This window comes from Dipteris shenzhenensis, chromosome 7, assembly GCF_047967505.1.
Source record: "Dipteris shenzhenensis isolate YYH24624 ecotype China chromosome 7, Dip_SZ_1.0, whole genome shotgun sequence".
Taxonomy (NCBI): domain Eukaryota; kingdom Viridiplantae; phylum Streptophyta; class Polypodiopsida; order Gleicheniales; family Dipteridaceae; genus Dipteris; species Dipteris shenzhenensis.
Window position 1 is genome coordinate 17625649 of NC_141602.1, and position 26321 is coordinate 17651969.

Here is a 26321-nt window from a genome sequence, read left to right on the forward strand (position 1 = left end):
GAACCATCAAGAACCAACGCTCTTGTTTGAGTCAAAAGCATTACTCCTAGGGGAAAAACTCCCTAGCTAGAGAAAAAAAGTGCCCCAAGTCTAGGTTCATGCCACATTATTCATAATCTAAAAGCATGCATCCCCCCCCCCTCATGCATGTAAAAACACATGCACACACTCACACATCTACATGCACACAAACACACACACACACATACCACACATTTGTTTCTAATATTACTCCTAGGGGAAAAACTCCCTAGCTAGAGAAAAAAAGTGCCCCAAGTCTAGGTTCATGCCACATTATTCATAATCTAAAAGCATCCATCCCCCCCCCTCATGCATGTAAAAACACATGCACACACTCACACATCTACATGCACACAAACACACACACACACATACCACACATGCACATGTATAAGTATGTGCACGGAGATATAAATAATTTTATATCTAGTGCTGCTCTCCTCCCACACATACTCATTCCCTTATAAGTAAAATATTTTTATATCTTTGTACTCCCACACATGCACATGCATACACATGCATGCTCACTTGTACACATAGATGCGCATATGCACACAACACACACACACACATGCCTGCATTCATGCAAACGCACATGCATACACAAACAAAAGCTCGATGCATTCGTGCATGTACACACATGATGGTATATTAGGTTTGGAGGGTTCGTGCATATTGAAATGATGGATAGGCATGCAAGCTGACTTTGAAGGACAAAAGTGTACATAATGGAGGAACCTCATGGAGCTGGAAAAATAAACAAGTTTCAAGAGGAATCTTCCCTTCCCTCATGGGCCTTGATTACATAGGCCCTAGTTTGGATCCACATTTGGTGGACAAATCATTCCACTAGATATTGTATCATGGGCACATGGGTTTGCATTGTGCTAGAGAATTTATAAGGAATCATGCATATATCAGTCGATAGAGAGAGTTGTGGCTTTCATTAAGAGGTGTGTATACACAAGTTAAGCTCTATACATTTGGCTGCTTATTTGTCTTGGGTAGTTCTTGAGTAAGGAGCTGCTATAGCAATGGTTCTCTATCATGACGACCATTCTTGCACTACCACGTTCTCCCATTCATCGTACCCTACTTGTGGAAATTCATATTGTGCTTACTTGAGTTCTCAACAACCTTTAGCCTTTTGTGGGGATTTGATGTTGCATGGAGCTTATGATGTTAGGGCTTCGTATAAGTTTGGGATATTCTATGTCAATTAGCCATAAGAATTTAGTTTGTTTTCGAATCACCAAATGAATCGGATGGTAGATTGATCATTGGATTAATCTTTGGTTTGTGATGCAAGGTATTGGGTTTTTGGACATGTTGGTTGAACAAATATGTATTTTGCTCATATAATGTACTAGTATCTCCAATAGTCCCTTGAATTGAAAATTATTCAAAACTGTATTAATTTGTGAAAAGGGTAGGAGGGAGGGGTGGAAAGGCAAGGCTAGGGTGACTAGGGCATCCCTCTACTTATGAGGAGAGAGCCCCATCCCCTCTTAGTTACTTCCCACACCCCCACAAACACCCCCCACCCCCCCTCCCCTTTCCTCTCTTATTTGTGAAAGTGAGAATTTATAACCCTTACACTGTACTTCTTAGATAGTATCTTTATGTAGCCTAGTGGTCACACCTAATACAATTAGAGGTTAAGAGTTCAAGTCCCCTGATAAGTAGATCTCTCTTCGTTGTCAAAAATACGATGGACCCTTAGTCCCGTTTTCTTTAGCTGCGGGTAGTGCTAGCTAAGGGCGGTTAGCCCATATTTCAGCCAAATTTTGTACTTTTTTTTTGCCGGGCCTAACTAACCCCTTCAATATATCCGGTGGTTTTTATTTTATTAAAAAAAAAGAGAGTTCAAGTCCCCCTTTGTATGAAAATTCGAAGCTATCTCCTTGACCTTAGAATACCCCACCTTGTCACCTAAGAAATCAATTATTGAGAAATAAAGGCCTTTTCAATTGTCTTTCTCCTTGGCCTAAGTTATATGCATGGAATAATTTGTTGATATTAAGGGCCTCTAAAATAGGTGGATGGGAAGCATCGATGAGAACACTAATGGAGGAATTAGGTGAGAGCCATTAGGGGGGTCCGACACTAATGAGTTAATATGAGTAGGCTCTCATGTTTTAACCTAGCTATTTGATATCACATTTATCATATAAGTTGAAGGATTTTGGTTTCTTGCTCGTACTTAATCTACCTCCATACATGTACATACCATAATTATATTAGATAAGTATTTTTAAAACCACTCTTATTCCTCATAAATGGTTGGTAAGTTCCCCAAATTAAAAAGTTCCCTTCCATTGACAAAGCTACTATTTTATGTGTTTATTAAGTTTATCGGCTTAGGTGGTTATGTAAGTCTTGAAAAATGGTTGGAAAAAACCTGGCTTTATATTGTGCACAAGTCCCATTGCCTTCTATGGGCATCTAAGATGTCTCTATTGAATACCCAGCAAAACTTGGTGTTCTATAGCTTGTTATGACTAAAACAAGTGCATAAGATATTGGCTATGGTTCATTACTTAGATATTGGGATTATAGAATCATTTCACTACTATATGATGAGACACTTAAATTTGTACTTTGCTCTCAACAATGATAACATACATATCAATAGAATGCATCCTTTTCTTATACTTGAAGAACTTATACAAATCTTAAAAAAAAAAGATACATATCAATAGAATGCACTGTTTTCTTATGTTTTGTTTCTTCTCTTTTTAAGTTGAGATGTATTGTTAAAAATATGTAAATTTTTTGGGAGGCATTATATATGGCCAAAAATTCACTAAGAATATTGTTACCTTTGTGAAGAATTTATACATATATTTTGAAAAATAGATACATATCAAGAGAATGCATCTTTTTCCTATAGTCTGTCTGTCTGTCTCTCTCTCTAAAAGTGCAAATCTTTAAAATAGAAATGGTAAGCTCAAGATTCTTTGAATGGCTATTGAGTACCACTTTGGGAAAAGACGTCACATACAACAAAAACATGCATACAAAACAATAGATTCCTTAGACTTTAGATGAGATAGAGCTATCAAAACTTCTCGTACTATTTACATATTATCCCTCATTAGTGCGAACCATACAAATGGCATCCCTTTTAAAGGTGTTTACATCTCATCATATAATATAAGGAATCCTTTACTGTCCCACAATTTTTGGGATATACTTGTGAATGCTAATGTGAAATTTTGTTTTAAGGACTTTTACCCAATAAATCTATTGTATTGAAAAATGATGCAAGAATTCTGTTATTTTAGATTTACGGGGGAATTCATCACAAAAAGATGTTTACAAGGTAATTTCAAATTGGCTTTTTTTTTTTTTACATCAATACATACATATTATAGATCCACTTTTAAGAATTTAGCTTTTGAAATATATATTGCATGCACATGGGGCAATCAAAACAATGGCTTGATGTAGCGTATTATTCAAGAATTGACGGAGTGCGACTACGCTATATATAATTGTAGTGACATAGGAAATTTTTCTATGAAAATAGCAATTGGGCTTAACTTGTGTAAAAATTATGACCAGACCAAATAATACTATAACTACATGGATGGCATTCTCTTCCACCGGTATTACGTTATGGGATGCAAGAGCATGGCTAGCTACGCTTGTTTCAAGTTATGAATGGAAAATCATTGTGTTAAAAACAAACAATAGTCTCATTGTGTTGCCATTGGCAAAGAGCATACATTCTACAAAGGCATTTATTACAACGTTCACTAGGGTAACTTTTAAGAATCATTGGATGTTTTGCCCCTACCAAATAAAGAACATGGATAGGTACATTTTTCATTATGGAATGGTAACAAGCTCTACTATTTTTTAGAAGGGGGAGGTTGTAAATTTCAAAATAACTAAACACTATACATACTCCAGTGTTTTATTTTGCTTTTTATTGAAGATCTTTGAACATTATGATGTCTAAGCATGGTGGAACTTAGATGTGGGGTTTTAAAAATTCAATTGGAAAAAGGTATACACGAAAGGCTTGGAATGTTTATTATTGTTGCAAGTAATTTGAATGAAAAGGGGAAATGGTGCTCTTGTCATACTAATAGGTAAACATCATTGCATTAAACTATCTTTTAGAAGTTGAGTTGGTCCATCTTGTCGAAGGGCCCATGTGAAGGGGTAGCTTCAATTTGCCGAATGGAAAGGGTGAGGTAACGAGAGACCTCAAGACATGTGGTAGCTATAATGCTGGGGGGTTGATGTGCATTGGCACAAGAAAGTTGAGGAGGGAGGTAGGGCATGGTGGCGGAGTGGTGGTTCTTGGGAGGAGCTTGTCGACTAATTGGTAGGTTGGGAGTTTGTTTTTCGATGAGTTATGAGGGGTTTGGCCCTATTTTTTCCGACTGTCAAGATGGAGGGTAAGAAAATTCGGCATGAGAGGCAAACAGGGGGGGCACGATGTGGTGAATGTTGTGTGAAGGTGACGAGAGAGCAGATTGCGAAGTGCAAGAATGCAGAATGTATGTGGGGAGCTAGAGCTAGGTGGAACGGAGAGGCAATGAACAACATGTCAAAAATCTGAGAAAAGATCGGATAAGGTGAAGAGACTTCGACCAGGGGTGGTGGAAGCAGAGGGGTCAGGACTGAGGGGAGGGACTCTGGGGGGAAGGACCTCGTGGAAGGGAAAGAGGAGCAATAAATGGAGAGAAGGGGGAAGACAAGAATCACGTGCATTTGGGAAAGACATGATTATAGGGTGATTAGCGACTTAACGAGACACATTAAGTTAAAGAAATGTATATTAGAGCGTATTAGGAACTTAATGAGGCGGATTAAAGTAAGAACAGTCACAGATGTATATCATGAACGTTTGTATATACAATTGAAACCAGAAGCCATGAACTGTCCCTGTTGCTAATTTGCCTCTCCTGTTTCGTAGTGCTGGAAATCAAGGGATCAGCAAAGCGAGAACGGTGGATGGAAGCATGGCCGGCTACTGTAGCAGAAATCGGTAGCACGAAGGATTGATGCTGCAATTTCTACTGGAGCGAGGGAGAAAGGATTGTTGCTGCAGTTTTTACCTCAGGGATCAGCAAACGAGATCGGTGGATGAATGCAAGGCCCGGCGATTGTAGCAGGCAGCAAGCGAGAACGGTGGATGGAAGCAGGGCCGGCTATTGTAGCAGGAATCGGGAGCTGGAAGGATTAATGGTGCAATTTCTACCTCCGGAATCCTCAGGAGGGAGGAAGAACGGATCGATGCTGCAATTTTTACCGTCAGGAATGCTCAGGAGGGAGGAAGGACGGATTGATTTTGCTGTTTCTACCTCAGGAATTATCCTCATTCAGCACCTCCCTCCTTTCATCGATTCTCGGATCCTTGACAGCATTCGAGCACCACACACAGCGCAGTTCTGCCATTACGCTTGTACGTCTCATTCTCCTGCTAGGATATATATCGTTGCCGGGATTTTGTGTCTCCTTGTAGATTCTTATTCGGCTTTGCTTTCAATTGCTACCGCCTCTTCTCCTGGTCATTACGAGCTCTGAGGCGACTATGATCTGGCTGAAGTAACTCTCAGGGCTTTGACGTCGGGTGGACTCTGCTTGAACTGCAGCAGCTGGCATCAGTTAGGATGCTTGTAGGATTTTGAAAGCGTCGCTCGTGACCTTGGCCTTCATGGCCTGGTTCGGTAATATTTGAATCTGACAAGACAATGATTGTGAGTTCACGACGCCGTGCCTGTTGCGATGGTGCACGGGCACGGTTCAGCCTTATGCTTATGGGCGTCTGTCTTTGTCTCTCCTCCCCTCTCTCTCTCTCTTTTAATTGAAGAGAATTGTCTATCTCATCAGTCTGCTTCAGACATTCCGTAAGAATTTCAAACCCTTTCATGCCTTCTAGAAGGTCAGGTCTATATTCAGATCAGCTGGTCTATTGGTAACCTTTATGAAACGATTCTGAACTAGCCTACCATTGATCACATGTGATATGGTTGATCCACGCCTAGGCTAAATCATCAGTGGTGAACTCTGCCAATAGTCCCAGAAGTTGGGAGTGTTCTGATTAAAAATCAAAGAATCTACATAACCTTTGTTCCTTCATTGGCAATTGCTTTGCTTAACGACAATATCTAGCAACATGCTGGATAGTCTAGCCAATGAGATTTACTCAGAAGGGAGAAGCTTTCGTGGGACCTTAGCAATAGACTCACAGACGGCTAATTTAGCAAGAGCGTAATTTCATCGTACATGAGTGGAGAAGTATGAAGTCGCAGAGCTGCAACACTCCACGTAAACAAAAACTATTGGGACGTTCCATACACTCTTTGGTGTTGCAGACTGGTTGATTGGAGCAGAGTTGCGAGGAACAAACAGCCATTTGTTCTTGTGGCGTTTGCACACTCGAAATCAACAGACATGTCAAAGTAAAGGCTTCGTTGTGACAATTCTGAAGTTCATTTTCTTTGAGACTAATTGACGTCAAGATGGCAACTGCCCGATCAATGCAATCAAGGATACCAAATCTAATTTCTTTAAGTTGGTGGAATCCATGTATGCCATGCACGTTCAGCTGGCTGATCCATATATCAGGTGCGGATTAAAATACATGATCTGTAATGACTTGATTCTTCTAGGCTAAAGCATACGCTCTTCCCATTTTACAGCTGCATTGGCCCTCGAAAGGAAATCATCAAATTTATTGTCAGTGCCACTAGAGTAAGGCTAAAGCGTACCCTCTTTCCATTTTACAGCTAACTTGAAAGGAGATTTCCAGGGATTTTGTAAGGGACAATGGTTCCAGAACAATGACATCATAATTGCAGGTTCACTCCACGGCTTGGGAGTGAGAACTTGATGCCAGGTTACCCTATTAGTTTTTCTACACTTGTCTTCAATCGTATTGTACATAAGTAAAGTGTATCAACCAGTGTTAGATATCCTTACTCAGGGCCTTGGGTACTACACTCTCCTCTTTTAGTGGCTTGCGTCCTAGCAGATGAAATAGATAAAAAGACTATTCTCACTACGGACATTGACATTCCATCCTGGCCTTGATCTTAGATCCCACAAAGATGTCATTGCATGCACGTGTATGTTACACATTCTGAATCTTATTCTGGAAAAGCAAGGTTGTCTTGGCGATGAGAATATTTGAAGTTTTCATTGGAGGCAGACCTGAGAGAGGACGAGTGAAATGGTTTTGAGAGACTACAGCACATGGTGTTATCCACATGATCCGGGGAAAGAGATGTACTCCACATGACATTATTCTAGCAGCGTTTGCCTTGAGACCCCTCTGCATAGATGCCTCTTACTAGATCATTACCTATCTAGATCACCACCTCGTATTGCCAGATTAGTATTCACAGATGCTCCCTTCTTGCACTTGATACAGCATGAAGTTCATTAGGTCATTAGAGATGATCTATGGCATGTATATACCCGTAGGACATGGTATTGCCCCTCCAGCCACATGCAATTTAAATGGCCTTAAATAGAGGGCATTTCCTCCATCGTAGTGAGGACGGCTTCATCTAGGCACCAGGGTACCTAAAGCTTTACCTTTCCCATCAAGTACAGATCACCATGGGCCAGCTCATGGCTACATCCCACATATTCTAGATTCAGGTAGGACGTGAGCTTGCTGCCACACGAGATCATAGAGATCTGAGGCTCTTTACCCTGTGATAATTCTTTCTATCTTAAATGGTGCGTTGCCCTATCAGCTAGATTTAGATTTAGATGCTCGTTTGGGAGAGACTAAAATGAAATCGTTTAGACTTCACAAGCAGTTGTAGCTTGAACGAAGAGATTTGGACTACTTTTTGATTAGCCTTCTCCTTTAGTGCTAGCATTCATCATGGCTGAGTTTGCCCTTCACCTCCGGAGTGCTGACAGAAACTCAGTACGAAGACTTTGTATAAATGGATGCTCAAGTATGTGTGCGGGTGTGTGGATTCATATGTGTGAGAGCATATTTTTATACTATGGTCTACACCCACTGTTGGGCGCTGATGACGTCAGTGGGGATGTCATAGTAGCTAGTCCCTGCTATGCGTGATGGAGTTTATGGCTTTCAATCTTATGAGTGACTATCGTGAGATTGAAACTACACTATGTTGTGTTTTTAGAGGATGAGTTTGGGAATGTTCATGGATTCATCTAGGTATATGCTTCTGCCGTATTAGCGGACATGCAAATTTCACCTTGTGAAGTTTTCGTCCAAGTTGTGGCCTGCTGGTATTGCGATAATCTTAAATGGTGCGTTGCCCTATCAGCTTGATTTAGATTTAGGTGCTTGTTTGGGAGAGACTAAAATGAAATCGTTTAGACTTCACAAGCAGTTGTAGCTTGAACGAAGAGATTTGGACTATTTTTTATTAGCCTTCTCCTTTAGTGCTAGCCTTCGTCATGGCTGAGTTTGCCCTTCACCTCTAGAGTGCCGACAGAAACTCAGTACGAAGACTTTGTATAAATGGATGCTCAAGTATGTGTGGGTGTGTGGATTCGTATGTGTGAGAGCATATTTTATACTATGGTCTACTTTCACTGTTGGGCGCTGATGATGTCAGTAGGGATGTCATAGTAGCTAGTCCCTTCTATGCGTGATGGAGTTTATGGTTTTCAATCTTATGAGTGACTATCGTGAGATTGAAACTACACTATGTTGTGTTTTTAGAGGATGAGTTTAGGAATGTTCCTGGATTCATCTAGGTATATGCTTCTGCCGTATTAGCGGAGGACAATGTTGCTGCTGTTTCTTATGTGTTTCTAGCCAGTTCCTAGACTCTCCTTGCTGCTTGGGGTTGAGGTTCTACCCCACAAAATGCTTTGCCTCTGAGGAGGACAATGGTGTTTACGAGAATGGCTGCCCTCCTCTGGGACTCCAATATTGTGCAGGGGTCTGTGGCCTGATCATCCTTTTTGGACACTCCTTGCATGACGATATTGCTTGCTCTACCCTTCTTTCTCGTTGAGGTCATGCATCTCACTTTCCTAGGTGGTAGGAGATGGATGTGTTCTTGCTTCCCATCCCTCTTCCGACCACTTTCACCTATGAGGAATTAACATTTCAACTGAGTCTGCAATGTCCGCGCCTGTCTTTTCCTTTCCCTCTTCTAATTTGTGTTCCTTTTGGGCAGTTGGTTGCAACGCTTTACTTGAGCTTTATAAGCATCAGCCAGTTGTTAAGCAGTAGTGATTGGGATAACATGTTTTCATTGTCCCTCCAAGAGTAGCATCCTAGCTAAAAAGCTATCCACAGGTTCCACAAGTACGTTTCTGGCTGTTGAGCCAGCCTGTCCGGACTGTAGCCTCCTGTATGTCATCAATTCTTCCTTTTGGACTTGTTCTCGCTTCTTTTAGTGGGCTATCTACCACCCCATCACTCTCACTATTCCCCTTTTTTTGGACCCTCTTCTTACTACCTGACATGCTCTTCTGGTGTGTCTTTGTTGAGAGAGAGAGAGAGAGAGATGTTACCAAGTGCTTGTTAAATGCATTCCCCTCTCATTCTCTATTTGCCTTCTGTTTTGCTTCTTAACATATGCACTGGAACTTTGTTTTATCAGCAGCTTATGTACTGCATTTGCCACTCAACTTTCTACAAATGCATTGTTTCACTTCTTCCGTGTTATTTTTTGGATGTTTTTTCAAAGCATTATGTCTCTGTGCATCTCACTGTCATATATCTGCATTTCTACCTCATTCATATGTTCCTCTGCAAAACTTCTCTGCTTTTAGCTAGCTGACCACAATTTGTTTGAGAGATAGACAAAGAGAAGGTTGAACTCTTTGAAGTTTGACTGTCATGTCAAGCACATGAAGTCTCTATATCACTATTTCCACTTAGTCCTTGTATTTCTGTCTTCTAGGTTGCACTCCTTGTCGGTCAATTCATGTCTCTTTCAAATGCATTGACAATTCTATTTTGTTTTGCTAATAATGTATGAGTTGGTCAATTTTTTGCAGTAAAGTATGCACTTGTTTGAATATACATTGTTGCATTGCAGGTCAAAGGTCTTCAGTGTTCTGCAGTGCACACTATTTGCCCATGCTGAAAACCGAACTACACAGGACTAGCTGTGGAGACATCCCCTGGTTTTGATTGCATAATTTTGTCTCTTTCTGCAGCCACTTTAGAGATGCCTCTGGCGTTATGATGCTTCAGATGTGCTTGAGCGAATTGAGTGTCAAGACTTTTAAAACATGGAGAGTCAGAGTCACATCAGATCTTCCAGCTCAAGCTCCTCAAGCTCATTCGATAGTTGTTCTGATCTCCTTGGTTCTTTGGATGTTCCCCTGAAAGTTTCTGTTTCTTCAGTGATTCCTCCACCAGGACAGCAGCAGGAAACTGGTTTTTGCACCAAAGAAATCCCTACAGAGGAGGAGGTCTCTCTATATCCTGAGAACTGTGATTTCAGCCAGGTGAAAATATTGCAAGAAAGTTCAGAGAATGCAGGATCAGGTCTGATAACACAGACAGTGAAGCAAGATGGTTATGTTATGGAGGGGTCCAAGAGGCAGTTTGCCAATTTGGAATCAGTGGATCTGATGAATTCTGGCATCAAAGAATTTTCACTTGAAAAAAAGGTGCTCAATTTTGTAAAGGATGATCCAAACAGCCTGTCTACCATTGATGTTAATACATCTGAAGTCTTGGCTGATGAGGCACTTAAAAAATATGCTCAGCTGCAATCATCCAGCCTCCTTGAACCCGGTTGCGAATCAAATCTAACCTCTGCAGAGGACAAAGTGCCTGGTTTGCTAGAGCTTGAAAGTAACCCAATTGATTTCGGATTGGTGACATCAAAGCTGACAAAAGACTATGCCCTAGAAAGTCTTGACAATGGTGAAGAGCATTTAAGTAAGGGACTGGAGTCGCTTCAATGTAACATTGCAAGCAATTCATACAATGGTGAACATATATCCAGGGACATCAAGTATCATCAGCCAATGAAGGTTGGTGGTTCAGAGGTTTCCTTACCATTCAGAGATGTGGATACAGGAAGTACTTCTGCTGTGGACCTGGATGATTTGCACATCCAACAATTTCTCAAGTCAAAAAGGAACGATGCCAATGCAATACTAGGAGTGAGAAGTGACACAAAAGATGCAGCAGGTCTTTGTGACAATCCACCATTGGGTGATTCTAAGTTAGTCATCATGGATATGATGAATACTTATAGAATTGATGCCTCCCTAGGTGACAGTGTATCCCAATCGTTTGCCAAATCAGAACATGGTCAGAGGCCTGTTGATATGAGAAGAAGATTTAGTGCTTCAGCTGCAAATCTCAAGGGGTTGGGTCCCTCACAGCTTCAGTTACCGTCGAAGGATGTGCACCTAGAGACTCAAGAACAGTCTGAATCAATGTTTAAAGAACAGACAGACGACAAAGGACAAGTTGTGCGTTCTAAATCTGAGAATGAACAGCATTCAGAAGATGAAGATCAATATCTTTCAGGTTCAAACATAGTCTTTGGGCAAAGTGATTGGGATGCATTTATGCAAGAGAGCCTAGATGAGAATACTGACCAATTTAGTCTAGGGAACAATACAGGTCCAGTGGGGGAGTTGGTAGAGGGAGCAAATCTTGTGAATGAAGACCATGGCACCACCACAAATACCGAAGAAAGAATGTTCACAATATCTGAGTCAGACCACGACCTTCAACAATTAGAGGATTCCATCAAATTTTTTGAGCTGCACAAGCCAAATCTTTTTCTTCCTCATCCTCTCCGCACTCTAAGCAGTGGATCTGGTAGACCCGATCTTGAAGAAGTCGATGAACAGGTTGACTTGGATGAGTTTGCAGGTAAAAATCAATATCCTCCACGGAGTCCATCTTTGTCCGCTGACACATGGAAAGCAGATGAGTCTCAATCAAACACAATTAAGGTGAAAATGGTGGGTTTCCCTTTAATGAATTCTGAAGAAGAAGTCTACAATGCAAATCGAGATAGAGAGTCTGTTTGGCACGAGGGGCCCATGCTGGCTTCCAATATAAAAGTTGAGCGGGCATTGGATGCAAACCCTTACAGACTTGAGAATGTACCAGGATTTTCAGTGGAGGACTGGAGTGAGGGAGTGGGGGAAGGTGCCTTGGATGGGAAACAAAGCAAACATCAGCCTGTGTCAGAGGAAGGCTTGTTTGGAAAGGTGCAAGTCGAAGGAAAATGGAAGGGTTCTAGCATTGAGATAAAAGAAAACAAACCTGTAGGCTGGGAGGATGAAGATTTGGGTCCAGATGAGGTATGGATTCCCCCTTTTAGGGTATTGATTCTCCCCTCTCCTGCGTTATCATTGCTTATTTATTGCCTGTATTGATGAGCGTTTTTCCTGTGAACCTGAAGTCCATGTCTATTGTTTCAGCCCACCACGTTTTAAATATATTTTCTATGTATCATGTGTTCATGTGTGAAGCCTTACTTGTGCATGTCAAAGGGAAACAAGGGCAAGAATGATTACAGGTTAATTGGTAATTCTCTTAATGATTGTGAAATTTTAGTGATCCCTACCTGTTTTGGAAAGCACCTTGGTGAAGGACCATCTATACCAGGTGAGGGGGCATTTGAGGGAGACCATGTAGGTTTATTAGGACTCTTTTCTCCCCCCCCCCTCCCTTTTTCTTTTCCCTGACCCCACGTTTTTCAGCATCTGTGCATCTCTCTCTCTCTCTCTCTCTCACACACACACACACACACACACACATTTACTCTCTCTCTCTCTCTCGCGTGCGTGCGTGTGAGCTCTGGGCATGTGTCTGTACGCGCTTGCCTACCTGTATGTGACTGGCTGTGTGTTTGCTGTGTGTTTTTGGCTATCTGTGTTTTTTAACTTGTTGCAGCGCGCGTGCGCGTGTGCATGCGTGAGAGAGAGAGAGAGAGAGAGAGAGAGAGAGAGAGAGAGAGAGAGAGAGGTAAGTGCATGTTTCTTTCCTGGGAACTGCTTATTGTAATTTATGGCTACATGGATTTCACCCAAAAAAAAAGAGTGCGTGCGTGTGTGTTCATTTTGTATTTTATGTGGGTTATTGTGGATTTGTTTTTTTCGAGTGGCTGTGCATTTTCTTCACAAAATTATATGGCAGTCCATTTGATTGCAATACACTTTTCTCTCTCTTTCCTCCTCTGTCTGTATAAATATGTGCTAGGATTCTAGACACATTGCTTCCTAATGGTAGGCCTGTGTATGCGTGATGATTGAAAAACCAAGCATCCAATTCGTATGTCGATGCTTTATTCTTCCTGGCTTGTAATACACATTGCATGGGGGGTTGGCTGCCTCTATACTGATAATTACCTAGTTTACAGTTTGTACTGTAGATCAAAGAGTCTCCTGGCTTCAAGGGATAAGGTATCAGCATGGCAGCTCATAGTTCCTTTCAGGGCTGGTTACCTAAATGATTAGCGCTAAAGCTCTATGGATGTGTGCAAAATGGTACATGAGTTTTCTGTCTGCCAATCAGGGAGGACTATCTGAATGATTAGCGCTAAAACTTTGGGATCTTTGTGTCTGCCTGCAGCCTTATCAAATTTACTGTGGTAAGAAATGGGATTACTATAATAGCATGCCTCTTCCAACTAGTTTATCCTCTACATCCTTCAATTTGCTTTATCAATCTGGCTGACTCCATGACGAGCTGTGTGAGGACATATTTACCTTGCACATAATGTTGAAATTTGCCAAACATGTGGCCATCTTTGGTTCCTAGTTGTTTCTCACTTTTTTTTTCCCATTTGTATAGAGATCTACCGATTTTGTTAAGTTTATCTGCCTCTGTACTACGTTAATGTACATTTGGTGACTGATTAACTTAATATCCAACTTGAAGGCAAGAAATTCTGGATAAGGTTTTGGAAATTTATGGAGCTCCATATTGACATTATGATAATTCTGTTTTCAGCTTTTCAGGTATGTGGAGGCTTTAGACGTGAATGAGGTGTATGTTGACACGGTTCTTGATATGGAGGATGTCCTTCTTGACTCTGATGAGAGTAGCAGAGGAAGGTTCTTGCAGGCGGCAACCAACTCACCCCGGCCTTCTCGAGATGGGAGTTTGAGTTCCTCAACTTCTGGAATGCAATTTTCCTATTCAAACTATTCCCTTTCAGGTAAAGGCATCCCCTTCACAGTGGATTGGGTAGAAGTAGTTGGAGCAAGACAAAGGAAGGGTGGTTCCTCAATCGGAGAGAGAATGGTTGGCGTAAAGGACCATACTGTGTATTGTATTAAAGTTCGAAGTGGCAAACAAGAATGGGAAGTCTTTAGAAGATATCGAGACTTTGTTGATCTTTATCATCAATTGAAACGGATATTCAATGCCCAAACAGGAAAAACTCTTCCTTCAGCTTGGGAGGAAGTAGAAAGTGAGTCTCGCAAGGTATTTGGCAACACTTCTCCCAATGTCATAGAAGTTAGAAGCTTCCGTATCGAGAGATGTCTTCAATCTCTTCTTCAAGCAGGGTCGCCATATAGTACTCCTCCTCCCTTGTTCTGGTTCTTGCGTCCACAGGTCTTTGGAGAGTCCCATCATGAGGATAATATATCAATACGATCGTCATCTCCGCAAAGGGGTTCAGATGTTCAGCTGGGGGCTCTCGATTCACCTCAGCTGGAATCACCACGATCGGATACAGGAAGCAGCAGAACAGATCAGGATTTAGAGAGAAGCCCCTTTACCTTGGGCAAAACCATAAAGCTTATTATAAAGATTCACCCAAATAAATCGTTGAAGCAACTTCTATATGCTCAGCACTACTCGTGTTCTGGTTGTTACAAGCATCTGGATATTGAGAAGGGTCTCATGCAGGGTTTTGTACAAACTCTTGGATGGGGAAAGCCAAGATTGTGTGAATATAGTGGGCAGCTTTTCTGTAACTCCTGTCATCTGAATGAAACTGCAGTTCTTCCTGCTCAAGTTTTACGACATTGGGATTTTTCACCAAGGCGGGTTTCCCAACTTGCTAAGGCGTACTTAGATTCCATATACGACCAGGTGATAATTCTAGAACCAGTGAACTTTGCCTCCACAAATGGTCTTATAATCCCTTCCTTATAGAACCAGTTACATGCATAATATAGCACAGAATGGTAAATGAAAGGCTCATTTACATCACGTTGATCTTGTTGAATTTGCTGAATTACAAATACAAAACTATAGTCTCAGGAGCAGACATCTGTAAACATACCTGTATCCCATGCATATGCAAGCATCTGCATGATAAAAATAGGTAGAAACAAAGGGAAAATAGGATCGCTGCACTGGAAAGTCTTTAACAGAAAGCTCACCATCTATGAGGATAGTCCAAGTCATTAGATCAGAGTATGAAAACACTCTTTAAAGATTACAGAAACTAGACGTGGCCCTGGATCAGATCTCCAAGTAACACACACTACGAAAAAAAGGCAACCAAGATTTTAACTTAACTGCTTTGGAAAATCTTAAGTATGTGATTTACAAGAGAATAAAATAGTGAACAAGTAGGATATAAATCTCTGAGAAGGTAAAAAGCCTTTGGTGATGGCAGCATATGTTTCTTGATCACTATGAGAACTTACTTGGCTGATTATTGTATCTTTGTATTCTGTTTATGACTCCCTATAGGAAAATGCCAATCGAAATCCACATATCCCACAATTGCTTTAAGAACTGGGTTGGATAATCGTACTTTCCACTAGATGTCACCATGTGTTGCTCTCTTATCAGATCTTGGAGCCATGTTCCCTATTTTTCGGTTACGCTCCGCTTCCCAAGGCTCCCAAAGGAGTATCGAGCCATCCTCCCCTCCATTGGTCGGGCATTTGGCACCGTGCTCGAGTCTCAACCAGAGTTGGCCGCCTCAGTTGTAGCAAATGTTGGGGTCCCCAAGTTCGGACTGGTGGTTGAGAGCCCAGAGTTGATCCTCGTAGAGACCCTTGAAGGGGGCACACTTCGTCAGCGAGTGGAGATTTCTAGGTTACCAGGCTAGCGTCTTCGGTGCATACAGATGGGTCACCTAGCTAGAGATTGCCCCCGTGGCCATGGCCGAACGCCTTTCCCCCCATCCCCGTAGAGTAGGCAAAGTCAGTAGACTAGAGTCCAGCACCCCCTCAGATAGGAGCAGCAGGAGTCTCAGACCCCCTGGGTGACCCCCTCAGAAGGGGATTGGACCCAGGTTAAAAAGAAGAAGAAACCAAGCAAACAGGCTCGCAAGTGCTGCAGGCAGAGGGCCAAACCCATAGAGAGAAACAGGGTTGTCTGCGAGGCATCTGAGGAGGAGCAGCAGCAGCAGGAGCCCTTACATGGAGATCCACCTCCCCCAACGGAAGGGGCCACCGCTCAGCCAGATGATTCTCTTGTGATGGAGGTTCAACGTCTGCATCCACCCTTGTATCAACAGCGAGCCCCAGGAGTTTCGGATGAGGCGGTGGCGGACGTAAGCTAGGCAACGGTTGAGGAGGAGCGGATCCAGAGCCTCGGCGAGCCTGAGCAGTAGGGGGGCTTGTGGTTGTACCTATTCCCCTCCCCCTCCAGATCCCTCCCCCTTTCCAGCCTGGGTTCCACTCTCGCCACCCGTCCCCTTCTCTCCGTCCCCCCACCTCCTCCCTTCCACGCCCGCCCCCTCTCCACCTCCGTAGCAGGTTTCTCAGCCTCCCTTCCCTCCCCTGCTTCGATACCCGTGCCGATTGGCGATACTGTTGATACAATTGTGCCCATGTAGCCATCCTGATGATTCTGTAGTACTTGGTGGTTGTTCCGATGGTATTTCAATCACTTGGGTACAATAGTCATACTGTTGATCTGGCACTAGCTCTCCTTGTAGCTCATGGACTGGCATGGCATCGATGGGCAGTGCTAGTGCCGATGTAGCCTCAGGCTTTGGTGCCAATCTTGCCTCAGGCTTTGGCTGCTGCTGTTGTTGGAGATATATTGGTTGCAGTTGTGCACCGAGCTGTAGCATCTTGGGGGGGAATTCCTCAATTCTGACCCCCAGAATAGGCATTTCTTCTGAGGTATCTGCATTTGCCAATGTGATAGTAGAAGCATAATGGACGAGTGGATGGGAGCACGGGGACTGGACCTTTGGCATGCCCATGGTGCGGAGGTGAATTTTCAGCTGAGCTTCATGCGAGAGGAGCCTACGTGTGGTTTGGCGGTAGGAGTTATCAGATTGCTGCTTGAGGCAAAGGTGGATTAGGCATACTACTGGCCCCTCCAGAAGTGTGCGGAGCTGTTCAGGATGGAAGTCTTCTTCATGATGAAGTGGGCACGGAAGATCGGCATTGAGCCCATATCCATCCTAGTACGTCGTCGCATAGACATTGACTATTCGCCCTCCAAACCCCTGGCAAAGTCACATAAGGCAATCTTTCTGGAATAGGCACCCACTCACAAGAGCCCGTATGGAAGTCTTCATGATGAGGTGGGCACGGAAGATCGGCATTGATCCTGTATCCAGCCTAGTACGTCGTTGCACAGACATTGACTATTCGCCCTCCAAACCCCTGGCAAAGTCACTTAAGGCAATCTTTCTGGAATAGGCACCCACTCACAAGAGAGCCTTGTTCTCTGCACCCCCGTCCTCATGAGCTGGACCATAGTGAGTTGGAACGTGCACGGGCTCCACTACTGTGCTCGTAGTCAACCGCAGTACTTGATACTCTAGCAAGAGTTGCATAGGGCAGTGGTAGGGTGGACAGTGGACATCCTTTTGATTTAGGAGCATATGTTCTCAGCAGCAGACTTCTCAGTCTCACAGACAGCCTCTTACAGCAAGGGCTTCTCAAGAACACCCCACGCACTGGGGGGCAGTGGGAGCTTTAACACAGATGGATCTTCCCCTTACGGGGAAGGGTTCCCTCTTGATGAGGAGCCTTTATAGGGTCTAGCAAAGATTAGCAGGGGGCCTCATTTGTGCTCAGCCTAGATGCAGAGAAGAGTTCGAGCATGAGCCCCTTGTTTGGCATCCAGAGATTCAAGATCAGGAGGGCGTATGCTCGGACAGCAGACTCACATTGGTTGGGCACAGTGGACCGGCTGGGTCCTTTGGTAGATGGACCCATGGAGGCAGAGGCGAGGCTTGGCGTCGTAGCGCATCTGCGAGGGACTGGGCTTAGGATGAGAGAGAGATTGACCTAGCTATCCTTGAGTCCTGGTGGGAGGGACTTTGCATATGGATGGACAACAGATGGTTGGGCCAATTTTCTCGAACCGGTGTTCCCTTGAGGATGATGATTCAGCGAGGCAGCATGCAGCCCAGTTTTTTCCATGCAGGACTTGGAGGCCTACTCGAGGCACTCACTGAGAGAGACCCAGAGATGGATGGGAGTCTTCATGGGATTCATTGGCATATGATCAGATTGGTGGGACGTTTGGGGAAGGAGTGGCACATTGACCCTCTCAGTATCTTCGAGCAGGATGCCCCCAGATGGCGCCTCTGGTTTTGGGAGGGTAGACCCTTGAGGGAGGTCCTGTGGGATCCAAGAGAGTGGTTCTAGCCCTCCAAGGGCGGCCTTGCCGAGCAGGTGGACGAGGTGCCTTTCTTTTCCTACACCACACGGATTGGCAGGAGGCTTCAGATGGACTCTTCAATGTGGACCCCCTCGAGGGAGAGGCATTGAGTGGCCTAGAGAGTGCCCCGGGATGTCCGCCGTTCTAGGTGTTGGACGCGGTTATGGTCTAGTTTGCGACCGAGGAAGATATCCTACTTCTTCTGGCTGGCTGCCTACAGAGGCTTGCCCATTGGATGGTGGTTGGAGCAGATGCGGGTGGAGGGGCAGTGCCATTGTAGCTCTGCTGGTTTTTTGGAGACGATCCCGCATTGCCTCTGGAGCTGTCGTAGCACAGCAAGGATTTGGATGGGAGCCCATTATGACCTGTATGCAGAGTCTTTAGAGGGACTACACTTGGGGGATGGTGGCCTGGTTGAGTCAGGGAGGACACGGGTTCCAGATTGATGAGATATTCCCAGCTTTCCGGATACAGGGTCTGAGCATTCAGAGGATAGAGCTCCATGAGGCGGCCTCTCCTGATAGCCTAGCTCCTCCTCCTCCGGAGGACAGCGTATGGGAGGTAGTAGCTAGTATCACTGTGTGGAACATTTGGGTTGCTCGCTACAGTCTGGTGATGGGTGAGCATTGGGTTCCCACCCTCGGCTACCTTGGTCGCCATTTGGCAAGATATCATCTACACCCTACGCTCCACCTAGGAGCGTGGGACCCCAGGCTCTAGGGCGACTATCACGAGGCGTGCTCGATTCTGCAAGGCTTGGCCTGCAGGAGTTTTTTACATTTTCACTCTGCGAGGGATTCGCTGGTTGTATAGTACCCCCACCTGGCTGTTAGCCCCAGTACCAGAGATCCCCTAGGCAGTGAGCTGGGTTTCTCTAGAGCAGGCCGGTTTTCCTTTCAGCCTTTTTCCGGTTTTTCCATACTTGGCACCTTCGGGGCTGCTGTTTTGTATGATGTCTTTCAAGCATTAATAGAAGGTTCCTTTCTTTGAAAAAAAAGAAGGATACATGTTGTATCAGCCTAGTACAGGCAAGGTTATCGTTAGTACAAACGTGGTTTTTGCTGAGAATGCACCTTTACCTTGGCTGGACTGTAAAAAAGAGCCATCAGTAGAACCCTCTGATGTGTTTGATTCCTTGCTACCCCTCTTTTAGTCAAACACAAATTCAGATTTTTTTTTTCTTGGTACACATCCCAATGCTTCTAGCAGTTCACAACCTCCTCACGATGCCATTGTTCAGCCTGATTTGCAGCTACTTGATGATCATGCTGTTGAATATGCAATCGCAGAGGAGAGGGCTGTCGTGAGACAGCAGAAAACAGTCCCAAGGTGGCTCTTGGAGACTCTTAGGGACAGCAAGCAAGCTTAGCTTTGGCTGCCCGCACCAGGTGGCCAGAAACAGCTTCATGCGATTTGCTTGATGTTGTATTAATTGCCACTGCTTACAATGAAGAACCCTTATGTTAGAAATGAACCAAATAAAGGGTACCTTACGCAGCGGAAGAGTGGTAGATAGCCTAGGAATTCACACAGAAGTGTTTAACTATGGAATCCAAAACTTCTTTACTTGTGTGTACTCAAGATGCATGTGTGCAAACCAGTAAATAGACAATGCTCCAAGAGAGATATAGAACCAACAAAAGATATATTTTGTCTGCAAAAGGATACAATACAAAAGAGTCCAGAGTCCCACCAAACCGTGGTCCTCTGTCCTTACCAAAAGTTGTCCTACTATCTTTTTAAAACTTCTAGATCCCTGAGCCTGTGTGCTCCTCGTCGAGCTTCTGTAGACTTTAGTGTCCGTGCTTGATCCCCACACGTTGCTGCCCTACCTATCAGCCTAGGTGCCCAGCCTCCTGTGAGCTATGTCTACAGGTCCTTTGCCACCTGCTCTAGTCTGCTCACTATTTGCTGCTCTGGTAGATAGGTAATGGGCCTGTTTGGCTCCCCTTTTATAGGTGCTGGTAGCCCCCAAATCAACTGACCCGATAGGGGTCCTTTTGGCAGACCCAACAGCCTGTTTCAGCTGGGCCCAGGCAGTCCTGCTCAGAAGTCGACCTGTTCCAAGCCCTGTTTCAAGCCAGAACCTGCCCCAGTCCTTGTGCAATCCTTGTCCTTGCCTTAATGTTCTGCTTGCAATTTCCTTTGTTCTAGTTCTGGAACCTCTCCAACAGCTTCTTACAGCCTGTCCCTTTGATCCGTACAGGCCCATACATCTGCGCTAGCCTTCCGTACACCTGTTGCAGGCACCAAGGATGCTGATACCAGACACCAGCCCTTCAGATTTACTGCTGACAGTGCTGTAGTGCTGATGTGGCAGTTTTTGTACTGCTCCAGGCTTCCGAGGTACTCTTGTTTTGCCAGGTAAGCCCTTGAACCTGCTGCCCACATGGCAGCCCATGTGGCAGTCCCATGTCTTTGTGTTTTGCTGTGTGTATGCTGCCCACATGGCAGCCAAAGTGCTGCCCATGTGGCAGCTAAAGTGCTGCGTGTATGCTGTCCACATGGCAGCCAAAGTGCTTCCCATGTGGCAGCCACATCATTTCTTGGTTCCCAACACCCCCCCACCCCTAAAAAAAGGATGCATTTGATAACAGGGAATGGATGGATGCCATGAGAGGTGAACTTAATTCTATTGATGCAAATGGCACATGGGAGTTGGGTGACTTGCTAGCAGGCAAGTGTGCCACAATAAATGGCTTTACAAGGTCTCCCACTTCATGTACCACGACCATTCGATGTGTCATAGCCATTGCATCTCACATGCATTGCAAAATTCACCAACTTCACACAACTTTCCTTCACGGTGATCTACTTCAAGTCTATGTCAGCCAGTAGCAAACCCCTTTGTGAGTGCCCGGCCTGGCTGCTGCTCCCGCTGCCCCCCTCCGCCTCCTCCTCCTTCCCGCTCCCCCTCCCCACCTCGCCCTCTACCTCCTCCGCTACCTCTCTGCTCCCCCCTCCCCGTCTTCCCTCGCCTACCTCCCTCGCCTCCCCCCGCCTCGTCTCCCCCCGTTGCCCCCTCCTGCCTCCCCGCGCTGCTTCCCGCTCCCCTCCTCCTCCCCTTCTTCTGCCTCCCCTGCTGCCCCTCCTCGCCTCCTTCTGCCGCCTCTACCTCCTCCCCCCGCCACCTTCTCCGCCTCTTGCCGCCCCCCCGCCTCTACCACCTCCCCTCCAGCCTCCCCCCCTCTACCCCGCCGCCTCCTTCCACCTCCCCCGCTGCCCCTCCCCGCCTCCCCCTGCTGCCTCTACCTCCTCCCCCCCACCTCCTGCCGCCCCTACTTCCTCCCCCCCCGCCGCCTTCCCCGCCTCTAGCACCTCCCCTCCGCCTCCTCTTTGTCTCTTGCCTTCTCCTTCTCTCCCTCCTCGCCTTCTCGTCCCCCCCTCCCTCTCTGCCTTCCGCCCTCCTTGCCTCCTTCCTTCCTCTTCCACCCTTATCTCCCCTTACGCCGCCTCGTCGCGACCTCCCCCTCTGACGTTTTCCCCCTTTTTTCTTCTTCCTCCCTGCAATGGGAGCATTTGCGCTTGTCAAGGCGAAAGACAACCTTGGTGGTGACCCTTGGTCTGGCCAGAGGGGCTCTATGGCAGCACCCTCGAATCCCACGGCCGTTAAGGTTCTTCTTTCCCCAGCTGACAAGCAACAGGCACAACATGCAGTTCAGTCTCTCCAGGACGAGGCACTTGTAGGTAGAATTGTGGGCCTCACGCCTACATGGAGACAGGTGCGAGAGTGGATCTAGGCGAGCTTGGCATTAGAAGGAGACCACATCCAGGAGGTCACCATCTATGGACGAGGTGTTTTTCTCATCCAGTTGAGCTCCCTCGATACTGCCTCGACACTTGTGGAGCAAAGCCCCATCCTCCTTGGCCCACATCTTGTCTACCTCCTTCTTGGTATCATGGGTTTACAGTGGAGGACATGGATAAGACACACCATGTTCCATGTTTCCCGGTTACACTTCGCTTTCCAGGGCTCCTTAAGGAGTATCGAGCCATCCTCCCTTCCATTGGTCGGGCATTTGGCACAGTGCTCGAGTCCCCACCAGAGTCGGCCGCCTCAGTTTTAGTAGATGATGGAGTCCCCAGGATCAGAGTGGTGGTTGAGAGCCCAGAGTCCCTCCTAGAGTTGATCCTTCTCGAGACCCTTAAAGGGAGCACACTTCGCTAGAGGGTGGAGATTTCTGGGTTACTAGGTCAGTGTCTTCGGTGCAGACAGATGGGTCACCTCGCCAAAGATTGCCCTCGTGGGCTCCCTCGTGCGCCTCCCCCCCCCCTCTGTAGAGTACACAGAGTCAACAAGCTCGGGCCCAGCGTCCTCTCAGGCAGGAGCAGCAGGAGTCTCAGACCCCTTGGGTTACCCCCTCAGAAGGGGACTGGACCCAAGTTAAAAAGAAAAAGAACCCAAGCAAGCAGGTCTGCAAGCGCCGCAGACAGAGGGCCCATCGCAGAGAGAGGGACAGGATTGTTTGAGAGGCCCCAAAGGAGGAACAGCAGGAGTCACCTCCTCCAACGGCAGGGGCCACCGCCTATCCAGACGGTCCTCCAGCTTCGGAGGTTCAGCCTCTGATTCCACCCTTGTAGCAGCAGCGAGCCCTTGGAGCTCCAGATGCGGCGATGGCGGAAGCCGCAGACGCTAGCCCGTTGGGGGTTGTGGAGAAGCTGGTCTAGAGCCCTAGCGAGCATGACCAGTAGGGGGGCCCTGTGGTCCTTATCCCTCCTCCTCCCCCTCCCCCCCAGACCCTTCCCCCTCTTCTCCCTCACTTCCCCCTTCTCCTCCAGGGTTTCCCCTGCCCCCCCCCTCAGTCCCTCCTCCCTTAGTCACCCTCACCACCCACCCCCCTCTCTCTATCCCCCGCGTCTCCACCGCTCCCTCTCTTGCCATCCCCCTCTTCACTTCAGCAGCAGGTTCTTCCGCTTCGACACCCCTACCAGCTGGCAAGGGAACGATGACGCCCCCTTCTGCCTTCTCATCGCAGCAGCAGGCCCGTTCAAGGAGGGATCCTGAGGGACGAGGCTCGTCTTCCCAATCAGCGACCCTTAACCTCCAGCTTGGGGTCCCTTACCGTGGGACTTCTGGAGGTTAGGACCCTAGAACTACTTGGAGGTTCCGAACTCTTATGCTCTACCTTTGGAGGTAACACTCATGGTCCTTCAGTTCTGAAAGGGGGGTTTGATCACAGCCCCAAAAGGGGGGTTTGATCAGTGCAGTGCGATCCCCGACACACCCCGTTTGGAGATTTCTGTTTGCCTCCATAAGGGTGGAGAAATGGTCCCCGGAGGTGTTTGATGCCATTTTGGGGAATCAAATTACACTCATGATGAATGAGTGGATGGGGCCACATGGACTAGACCTCTGGTACGTCCATGGTGCAGGGGTGAACTTTCAGTTGAGCTTCACATGCGAGGAGCTGGTGTGTGGTTTGGCGACAGGGGTTATCAGATTGCCGCTGGAGGCAAAGGTGGAGCAGGCACACCTCTGGTCCCTCCAGAAGTGTGCGGAGCTGTTCGGGATGGAAGCCTCCTTCATGATGAAGTGGGCGCGGAAGATCGGTATTGAGCCGGTATCCACACTAGTACGGCGATGCACAGATAGTGACTACTCGCCCTCTAAATCCTCGGCAAAATCACAGAAAGCAGTCCTTATGGGACATGCACCCACTCACAGGAGAGCCTTGTTCTCGACTCCCCCGTCCTCATGAGTTGGACCATAGTGAGTTGGAATGTACACGGGCTCCACGATCGTGTTCGTAGCCAGCCGCAGCACCTGACACTCTGGCAGGAGTTGTAGAGGGCAGTGGTAGGACGGGCAGTGGACATCCTTATGATTCAGGAACACATGTTTTCAGCTTTAGACATCAGACGACGCCATCACCTTCTTCCAGGGAGAGGTCCAGAGAAGTGGTCTCTTGCGGTAGGACGGAGTGGAGGGGTTTGCATCTCAGTTTCATAGACTTTGGCCCGAGAGGTCCACGACCAGGGCGAGCTCATTCTAGGACGGGCAGTTTGGATGGGAGTTCAGATGGGAGAGTCCAGGATCGAGATCTTGAACGTGTATGCCGCAGTGTGCAGACAGCACCGCCCGGCCTTTTGGAGGAGGCTGTCAGAGTGTCTTTCGGATGTAGACTCCTGGATTGTTGGAGGTGACTTCAACAACCTGAAGTTTGGGGAAGACAAGTAGGGCGGAGCCTCTTTTTCTGAGATGCCAGCAGCAGAGCGTAGCACCTAGGAGCAGTTCATTTTCATGGTCAGTCACAGAGACCCGTGGAGAGAGCTAGATTTCAGCAGGACTCCTAGAGCCTTCTCTTCTCCTTTGGACAAAGGAGACATGATGGATTGCTAGAGAGACTAGACCGTTTCTATGTTGGGGACTGGGCACTACACAGAGGCGGATCTACAGGGATTCTGGCATGTACCACGATGTCAGACCACTCTCCAGTGGTACTGCACTTTGGATCAGTCCCGCCGAGGTCTCCCCTAGAAGGGGGTCCGCATTCCAGAGAACCTCCTGCAGGACGAGGACATTTAGCAGGTCATGGCAGAGATTTGGGAGTAGTCAGAGACGGCACCCTATGAGGACTGGGCTACGTGGGTGGTCGATGCGATTCAAAGGAGCAGTGAGAGGCTACAGGCTCACGCCCTTCGACGGAAGAGTACCCTTCAGGAGCGAGAGCGGGCTTTGAGGAGAGACCTCGCATCCATCGAGAGGCTCAGGGAGCAAGACCCAGTGTCTTAGTGGCTTAGTGACAGATTCAAGAGCGCTCGTCTCGAGCTCCAAGACACGGAGGTGCGGCGGGCTGAGTTCTCCTATCATTCCTCTTGGGCCCGATGGGTGCAGCAAGGGAACAGGATGACGAAGCAGTTCTTTCAGACCACTAGGCCTCGATCGCGGTAGGCACACAGCTACAACGTTTCTGGGACTTGTATGGCATCATGCACACTGACTCGTAGGAGATTTTGGACATGACCACGGGTTTCTACAGCTAGCTCTTTCAGACGGAGAGGATGACCCCAGCTGGTCTTGTGGCTCGAGAGCTAGTTTGGGATCACGTTCCACTAGTAGTCTCGCAGGACTCATGCAATAGACTTGAGGAGCCTTTCACAGATGAGGAGCTATGGGAAGCTCTCAAGGCTCTCCTCACAGCCGTTGGCCGTCCTTCTCTTGGACTTTGAGAAGGCCTACGATAGGGTGGAGTGGTCTTTCTTGGAGGGCACTATGAGGAGATTGGGTTTCTCAGACAGATGGATCAGAGGAGTCTCAGCGCTATATGCACGGAGCTCTAGCCAGATGCTTATCTAAGGACACACAGGCGAGTCTCTCTCGCTCAGTCCGCCAGGGCTGCCCACTTGCTCCCTTCCTCTTCTTGTTTGTGGCGGAGGCTTTGGGCTACTATTTGAGATCACAGGTGGCGGTCTCACAGGGTTGAAGCTCCTAATTAGACAGGAGGAGGAGCTACTTGACTCGGAGTTTGCAGATGACACGGCCTTGTATGTTGAGGGCACCACAACGAGTCTGGAGAGAGTCGAGGGCGTCCTGGCTATTTATTGTGAGGCCTCAGGGGCACGGATCAACTGGACAAAATCTATAGGTTTCTTCACAGGTTTTGAGGAGTCACAGGAGATCCGGGAGTGGGGGAATGACTTGGACTTCAGATGGATTCAGTGGGGCCAGACAACGAGATGCCTCGAATGCCAAGTGGGTATTGACATTACAGTAGAGCAACAGATTGCCCCCATCCTTGAGAGTGTTCGGCGCAAGCTTCTCTATTGGAGCTCGGCCAAACTCTCCTTAGCAAGCCGCGCCTTAGTG

At 46.6% G+C, this 26321-nt stretch overlaps 1 protein-coding gene across 1 annotated transcript in view; it reads left to right on the plus strand.

Annotated features, from left to right (window-relative positions):
- Positions 1-4923: 4923 nt before the first annotated feature.
- The window catches only part of LOC147900027 (Phox (PX) domain-containing protein), a 50855-nt gene continuing 29457 nt past the window's right edge, over positions 4924-26321 (plus strand). The window contains exons 1-3 of the mRNA XM_087376834.1: positions 4924-5443; positions 10032-12273; positions 13928-15019. Coding sequence (XP_087232960.1) covers positions 10228-12273; positions 13928-15019 — 3138 coding nt within the window. The 5' untranslated portion in view covers positions 4924-5443; positions 10032-10227. The remainder of the gene's footprint in view (positions 5444-10031; positions 12274-13927; positions 15020-26321) is intronic.